Raw genomic sequence first — 8,497 nt, 5'->3', positions numbered from 1 at the left:
TCTGAGAGGTGCAGCTGGCAGCTGGGATAGAACCCAGGAGTCCTGAATTTCATCACCCCCTCCTCCAACCCACTAGCTCCCACTCCTCTCCTATAGATTAACGGTATTGAACAGGTGAGCACAGATTCACAGTAGATGGCTTTCTGGCTGTAGGAGAAGAACCAACCTGAAGCGAGGGGACTAGATAGAAGTAGCGAAGGGTCATTGAATATATGCACCCGGAGATCACACGACTGGAAGCCCCGGGCTGGGATAGCAGGGGGCTGTGGGACAGGACTGAGCAGAGCTTGTGGCTATCATAGGAATACAACTCCACCTGGGTTTAAATATTAAACCTTGTATTTGCTTTGAACAGGAAACTGTTTCAGGTTTAATGGAGTGAGAATGAAAGCAGGAAATAACCCAATGAATGACCTTTGGTGGGTTAGAATGGGGAGGGGGGGAATCCAGGACTCCTGGGTTCTATGCCCAGCTCTTGAAGGGGAGTAAAGTCTAGTGGGCTAGAGGAGGGGAAGCTGGGAGCCAGGACACCTGGGTTCTCTCCCCGGCTCTTGGAAGGAGAGTTCCTTTTGTCACCTTTCACCACCTGCGCTTTGTTTTCATACTTCTATTTACGAAACTGCCGGGGTATCTGTATTTTCTCCCCCCTCAACTTTCCCTTTCACATTCAGGATTCTGTCCCAGACACCACTGAAGCCAGGTGCATCTGGAGGAATGTGGGGCATGAGAGGTCTAAGCTGTCTGCTGGCCTTTCGGCTGCTGCAGGAGCTGCCCTTGCTGGAAGGTGAGTGGTTGGCTGGGCACCTGGGAAACAGCCCTTGGAATTGAGACGTCATGGCTGGGGAGACAGGTTGGGGAGGGAAGACAGGATAGAGGTTATGTGCCAGGCAACCAGGAGCCAGGACTCTTGGGATTTAGCCCTGGGTGTGGGAGGGGAGTGGCATCTAATGGGTTAGAGCAGCGGTGGCTGGGAGCCAGGACTCCTGGGTTCTATTCACTCTGCTCCCCACCTTTCTCCTCAGCTTGTGAGCAGCCAACAGGATCTCCCCGCATTGTGGGGGGTAATGATGCCAAGAATGGGGCCTGGCCCTGGCAGGTCAGCATCCGTGAAGGCAGCAACCATATCTGCGGAGGGTCCCTCATTGCTGAGAGCTGGGTGGTGTCAGCAGCTCATTGCTTCAATGGGTGAGTAACCCAGGCGGGAGCCATCACTGTGCGGCTGTTTCCCAACTGCCACGTCCCAGAGGCAGCTGCTTCTCAGTGCCAGGTGAACCATCCCCCTGCAGCGTCACTGTACGGCCACTCCCGAGCTGTCCCACCCCAGAGACGGCTGCATCTCATTGCCAGGCGAGCCATCCCTGTGTGGTGTTATGGGCTACTGTTCCCCAGCTTGTCCCAGAGTTGGCTGCATCTGATTGCTGGGTGAATCCCCTTTCTATTCCTCTTGTATCTTGCAGGGACAAGTCTGCCTATCATGTGAACCTAGGGGAATATCAGCTCCAGAACCCCTCTGAAAGTCTGGTATCTTTTCCCATCAAGGAGATTTACCGCCATCCCAGCTACACCAATATCGGGTCCAGCGGTGACATCGCACTGGTGGAGCTGGAAACCCCTGTGAACTTCAACAGAGTTATCCGCCCCATCTGCCTTCCGGCCTCCTCTGTGGAGTTCCCTGCGGGCATGGAGTGCTGGGTGACCGGCTGGGGTGACACTCAGTACGGAGGTGAGGGGGTGAATGTGGGCTGTGGGAAAATGGTAGGACTTTGGGGGTTAAGGGGGAGGAGGTTCTAGGGCTCCCCTGGATGGTGATTGGAAAACAGCTTTGGGGCATAATTCTACCATAATATTAACCTTAACCCCCTAACCCTTAACCCTACCCCAACACTAAACCTACCCCTCTCCTTTCCCCTTGCCAATAACCCTTATCCTTAAAATTCAGATTAACAGTTATGATCACCCTACACTTAAAGATAACACCATTCTCTAACTCCCACCCCTACCCTAACTTCTATGGTCCCTGATCTAATCTTTAAATTTAACCCTAACCCTTAACCCTTAATTCTAAACCTAACACAACCTTATCTCCAACATAATCCTTAAACCTAACTATTAATCCTTAACTATTAACCATAAAACTTAACTCTTGACCTTAACCCTAAATCAAAATCTATCACTATATCCCACTATACCCTTAACCCTAACCATAACTCTAGCCCTACTGTTAACAGCAATGCTAGCCCTAAATCAAAATCTAGCATTGTACCCCTGCTATAACATTAATCATAACCATAAACCTAACCTTGCTGTTAACAGCATTGCTAACCGTAAGTCAAAATCTAGCACTATACCCGTTATACTCCTAACCCTAACCTTATTTTTAACTGCAACACTAACCGTAAATCAAAATCTAGCATTATACCCCTGCTATACTCTGAATCCTAACCCTACTTTAACTGCAATGTTAATCTAAATAAAAATCTAGCTCTCTATCCCGATATACCCTTAACCCTTAACATATCCCTGACCCCAGCCTCAATCCTAAAAATTAACCCTAAATTTAATCCTAAAAATTAACCCTAAATACTCACCCTACTGCTAAAGCTAAAACTATACACTAACCCTTACTCCTAACCTTTAGCCTTAATCTTATCTCTAGCCCTTAAATTTAACCCTCACGCTAACCACTAATCTTAACTTTCAACAGTGAATCTAACCCTTAAACTCAACCCTACTGCTGAATTCTCACCCTAACACAACCTTAACCTCGAACAAGTGTTAGGGTAATGCTAACACTTACCCTAACCTTACCCCCTACCAATAACCCTCTTTCTTAAACTTCAGGTTAACAGGTTTCAGAGTGGTAGCTGTGTTGGTCTGTATCAGCAAAAACAATGAGGAGTCCTTGTGGCACCTTAGAGACTAACAGATTTATTTGGGCATAAGCTTTTGTGGGCTAAACCCACTTCATCAGATGCATGGAGTGAAAAATACAGTAGAGAGGTATAAATACACAGCATATGAAAAGATAGGAGTTGCCTCACCAAGTGGGGGCTCAGTGCTAACGAGCCAATTCAATTAAGGTGGAAGTGGGCTATTTTCAACAGTTGACAAGAAGGGAGGAAAAAATCACTTTTGTAGTGCTAATGAGTTCAATGTAATCGAGGTGGCCCATTTCAAACAGCTGACAAGAAGTCATAGGTGCCACAAGGACTCCTCGTTGTTTTTTCAGGTTAACAGTTATGCTCACCCTCCACCTAAAGATAACACTGTGCCCTAACCCTAGCCCCAGTCCTAACCTTTACGGTCCCTGATCACATTTAGGCTTGGCAGAATTTGATTTTTTAAAAATAATGTAGATGGATGATATCAATGTTTATTTTTAAGCATTTCCCCCCATTTTTATCCATTTAAATTTTCACAGTTGTGGGAAATTATAGGGGGAGAGTCAGACAATAATTATTTAAGTCCAGTAGATCGTAAGATTCAAAAAGTGAAAGCTTTATGATCGCTGCATAATTATCTGCAGCACGTGCTCCGGTAACGCAGGCACCAGCTGTTTTAGCAGAACTGTAAATACATGCTTTATGTAGCATTCATGACCACCTGCTTTATACACATTAAGGTGTGACTACCATACGTTCTCAAGCAGCACTTTTCTTACATTGCCTATATGTAAATTTCCATTATTATCAGTAGAAATGTTTTGTCTTCAGTTTGTGCGTGCATGCTGAAATTGACATTCACCAATCAAAACTGAATCCTTCCAAACCTACCTAAATCGAACCTTTACACTTAACCCTACCCCTTAATTCTAACCCTAACACAACCTTAACACTAACACTTTAACCCTTCCCTATTCACCATGAAACTTAACTGACCTTAACCCTAACACAATCACTAAATCTTGCTGTACCCCACCAATAACCCTCACCCTTGACCTTCAAGTTAACAGTTATGCTCACCCTACACCTAAAGATAATCTATACTCTACCCCCAACCCTAACCTTAACCCTAACCTTTAAAGTCCCTCATCTTGCACTGGGTGAGAGATTGTTTTAGTTTTGTACATCTTCCTGTGGGAAGATAGCCTGTTAGTGTGTCTGTTCTGTGCATGAATCCATAGCAGGCTAGCCCGTTGCTAGCCAATTTCTACCATCATTCCTCTTCGGGCTTTGGACCCTCCCTTCATCCATCCAGTTCCCATCCCTGCTTTACCCTGTCATGCATTCAGTGTGACCCTGCCGTATCTTGGCAGATCCATCTAGCCATCTAGTGTGCTCCTGGCATACGCCTCCCGTATTTCTACTCTTGGATATTATCCCCATTGATTCTGCCTTTGGAGAAAGCCTGCTTTTGCTTTGCAAATGTCGCTCTGCATACATACCCTGGAGCTGTAGCGGTCTAATGCAGGGGTTTTCAAACTTTTTTTCTGGCGACCCAGTTGGAGAAAATTTTTGATGTCCGCGACCCAACAGAGCTGGGGATGAGGGGTTTGGGGTGTGGGAGCGGCTGAGGGCAGCATGGTGGGGCCAGGAATGAGGGGTTCAGGGTGTGGGAGGAGGCTCTGGGCTGGGCCATGGGGTTGGGGTGTGGGAGGGGGTCAGGTCTCTGGGCTGCGGGTTCAGGCTCTGAGGTGGGGCCAGGGATGAGGGATTTGGGGTGCAGGAGGGGGCTATTGGTTTGGGGGGAGCTCAGGGCTGGGACGGGGGTTGGGGTACAGGAGGGGGTCAGGACTCTGGGCGGGGGGTGCAGGCTTTGGGGTGCGGCTGGGGATGAGCGGTTTGGGATGCAGGAGGGGGCTCTGGGATTGGAGGGGCTCAAGACTGGGGCAGGGGATTGGGGCACAGGGTTGGGGTGCAGGAGGGGGTCAGGACTCTGGGCTGGGGGTGCAGGCTCTGAGATGCAGCTGGGGATGAGGGGTTTGGGATGCAGGAGGGGGCTCTGGGTTTGGGGGGGCTCAAGGCCAGCAGCAGGTCCGGCTCCTAGGTGGAGGCACGCAAGCAGCTCTCACCCACAGGCACCACCGCCCCATCTCCCATTAGCCAGTTCCCGGCCAATGGGAGTGCGGACCCGGTGCTCGGGGCGGGGCAGCACATGGAGCCCTGTGGCCCCCTTGCCTAGGAGCTGGACCTGCTGCTGGCCACTTCCAGGGCGCAGCACAGTGTCAGAACAGGTAGGGACTCGCCTGCCTTAGCCGGGCAGCACGGCCCATGGGACTTTTAATGGCCTGGTTGGCGATGCTGACCAGAGCCACCGCGACCCAGTGCCTTCCATTCCAGTACTGGGTCGCGACCCACAGTTTGAAAACTACTGATCTAGGGAGTTGCTAGTGTGATCTCCACTGTCATCCTTCTTTGTCTTTGCAGCCTCCAATTTCCACGCCTAGTTTATGGTCCCTGTTTTTGCATTGGGTCAGAGTCTGTAGCAGCTTTGTGCATCCTGCTACAGCGCGGGGTTTTGCTGGTGCCAGGGCTCTGTGCATGGATCTCTTGTGATGCCAGTGTCCTGCGGTTTGATGCCCGAAGCGGGTTCCTCTGCTGATGGGGAGATGGGAGCAACTGAGGTGGTGGCTTTGATCCTGTAGTAATAACAAATCGCTGGCTCGTACCTAGTTCTGTCCATCCCGTAGATCTCCAAGTGCTTTACAAAGGAGGTCGGGATCGTTATCCCCATATTACAGATGTGGAAACTGAGGCAGGGAGAGACCTTTCCCATTCCATGATAGCTCCACGGGAAGGTGGAGAGTTGGGTTGACCCACAGCTTGTGTCCCGCGGGAACCTGTGCAAGTGTGAGGGTCAAGGGCTCCCCCTGCTGGTCAGCATGGAGCGGTGCTGGTGCTGGAGTCCCAACAGTGGCTGGGATGAGCTGTCCAGCAATACTCCGTCGATTGATCTCTGCAGCTGTGGAATGGCTTGTTTCCATGGGGGTGACTCAGCTCTGTGCGTCTGTCTGTCCTCAGGGAGCCTGGCAGCCCCCCAAACGCTGCAAGAGGTGCAGGTTCCCCTGATAGACAGAGACACCTGCAACAACCTCTTCAACACTGGCTCATACCCAGACGACCCTCAGGGGATTGATCCCGTCAAGCAGGATATGATCTGCGCAGGGTATCCACAAGGGGAGAAAGATGCGTGTCAGGTGAGACCCTGTATACTATTCCCTGACTCCCTCTCCCCATACGCCAGTCAATCCCAGAGCGGAGCCGGTGCCCCCCAGAAGGGAACAGGCTCCGTGTCCCATTCCCCACCCACCCTGAGCCAGTCAGTTCCCCGCCTGGGGCTGGAGCTGATGCCCCCTAGAGGGGAAAGGTCCCATGTCCCATTCCCTGCCCTCCTGAGCCAGCCAGTCCCCTGCCCTGGGGCAGGATCAGAGCCGGTGCCCCCTAGTGGGGAAAGGCCCCGCTCCCCATTCCCTGCCCCCCTGAGCCAGCCAGTCCCCTGCCCTGGGGCAGGATCAGAACCGGTGCCCCCTAGTGGGGAAAGGCCCCATGTCCCATTTCCCATCTCTTTGAACCAGCCAGTCCCTGGCACTGGGGCCGGATCAGAGCCAGCGCCCCCTAGAGGACATGCCAGGAATTGACTCCATGGTTCTGCTGTCTGCAGGGCGACTCTGGGGGACCCTTGGTCTGCGAATGGGACAACGCGTGGCTCTTGGCTGGGGTGGTGAGCTGGGGTGTGGAATGCGCGCGCCCCAACCGCCCAGGGGTCTACATCCTGCTGCCCCCCTACGCCGACTGGATCCAGGGCTATGTCCCCACCATACCCTTCACCGTGCGTAGTATGTCCGTCATGCAGCACAACAGCGCTAGTGCTAGCCCTTTGGGAGCCCTAAGGAACATTTTGGGGTCCTCCCCCACCCACACTAGACTAAAACAGGTAAAGCGGATAGGGGGCCCCCTTGGGCTGCTCGGGGCCCTAAGTTATTGCCTAGTCTACTTATGCCTAGTGCCCCCTCTGCCTGCCATGCTTCTCCTAGCTGCAGTTGTCCCCATGAGCCTGTGAGATGCACCCCCCATGCCCCAGTGCATCCCACCAGGCCCCCATCAAAGCCCCCTCCAGATGGGGGTTCACAAGCAGTCAAGCCGTAGCTTCCCTCTCCCACCTGGTTCAATGCCAAATTGTGTCCCTATACCCTTCCATTCTCTGCCCCCCCATCCCTCTCTTGGGCTCTTTGCCAGCCACCCCATGGCCTCCTTTGAGGCCTCTTTACACTCCTCTGCTGGGCGCCAAAATATCTCTCTGCTTTCAGGAAGGGGCTGTTATTTCCTTTTCCTTCACTCCCTGGCAGCTCCGCTTCTCTGGCCTGTTTTTCCCTTTCCACATTCTCTGCCTCAGTTTCCCCACCACACACCTGGACACCTTCCAAGACACTGGCACTGCATTGGCTTGTGGGGGGACCCCATCCTCATAGCCTCACTCCCATGTGTGCTGCTGCATCAGCTGCTGCCCCATTGCCCCACCAATAGGCTTGTGCCTGGGCGAATGGTGGGTGGGGGCTGCATGCACAGATCCTGGGCAAGCCCATGGAGATAGGGGGACAAGGTGACTTAGCCCTGCAGTGCCCTCATCTGGCCGTGCTGAGAATTGCAGACAGTGACCAACCCAAGCCCCAAGATAATTTAAGTCCCCCTCCATCCCTTAGGGGTCTGGGAGGATTTGAACCCATGGCAGGGATGGTGCTAAGAGCACAGCCACAAGGGATCATTGCGGTCCTCCAATCTAGCCTCATGCACGGCACAGCCCAGATGGGCCAACCCAGGCCTCCCTCCCTCCCTCCAGCCCATATGTGATGGCTGAGCTAGCACATGACTCTTAGAAAGGGTGTCATAAAGATAGAGAGAAGAGCAGCATAAAATCCCTCCTGGCAGCTGTATGGAATCACCTTATCTGTAAGGGGTTAAGTAGGTCAAATAACCTAGTTGGCACCTGACCAGAGGGACCAATGAGGAAAGAAGATACTTTCAAATCTGCGCGGGGCGGGGGGAGGTTTTGTTTGTGCTCTCTCTTTGTTGTTCCCTCTCTGGATGGAGAGAGAAGCCATTTCCTGAAAATATACCTGGAATAATCCATCTAAAATCACCGAAATTGTAAGTAGGGCAAGGAAATGCGTTCGGTTATCTCTGGTTTTAGCTTGTGAATTTTCCTATGCTACAGAGGTAGTTTTAGTCCTGTTTTTGTAACTGTGAAGCTGAGCCAGAGGGGAATTCTTTGTGTTTTACATCTTTTTATTTTCCTCTAAAGTTACTTTCCACCCTGCTTTTGCAGCTGTGATTCTTGTACTTTTTTCTTTATAAATAAAGTTCTTCTTTTAAGAACCTGATTGATTTTCAGTGTCCCGAAGACAAAGGGTCTGGTCTGGGCTCACATTGCTAACCAATTCATTGGTATATTATTCTCAAGCCTCCCCAGGAAAGGGGGTGTAGGGGCTTGGGGGGATATTTGGGGAGGGATAGGGATCCAAGTGACCCTTCCCTGAAATTTTGTGTCAATCACTTGGTGG

General features: G+C 51.5%; 1 protein-coding gene across 6 annotated transcripts in view; it reads left to right on the top strand.

Moving 5' to 3' along the window:
* LOC128836232 (serine protease 27-like) overlaps positions 1-8,290 on the top strand; it is a 33,419-nt gene extending 25,129 nt beyond the window's left edge. For all 6 annotated transcript variants that reach the window (XM_054026298.1, XM_054026297.1, XM_054026295.1 and 3 more), the window contains 5 exons: positions 672-784; positions 1,023-1,185; positions 1,458-1,723; positions 5,961-6,136; positions 6,601-8,290. In XM_054026298.1, coding sequence (XP_053882273.1) covers positions 715-784; positions 1,023-1,185; positions 1,458-1,723; positions 5,961-6,136; positions 6,601-6,999 — 1,074 coding nt within the window. In that variant the 5' untranslated portion in view covers positions 672-714 and the 3' untranslated portion in view covers positions 7,000-8,290. The remainder of the gene's footprint in view (positions 1-671; positions 785-1,022; positions 1,186-1,457; positions 1,724-5,960; positions 6,137-6,600) is intronic.
* Positions 8,291-8,497: the final 207 nt, after the last annotated feature.

This window comes from Malaclemys terrapin, chromosome 4, assembly GCF_027887155.1.
Source record: "Malaclemys terrapin pileata isolate rMalTer1 chromosome 4, rMalTer1.hap1, whole genome shotgun sequence".
NCBI lineage: Eukaryota > Metazoa > Chordata > Testudines > Emydidae > Malaclemys > Malaclemys terrapin.
Note: the sequence above shows the minus strand (reverse complement) of the source record. Positions and strands in the feature narration are given on the sequence as shown.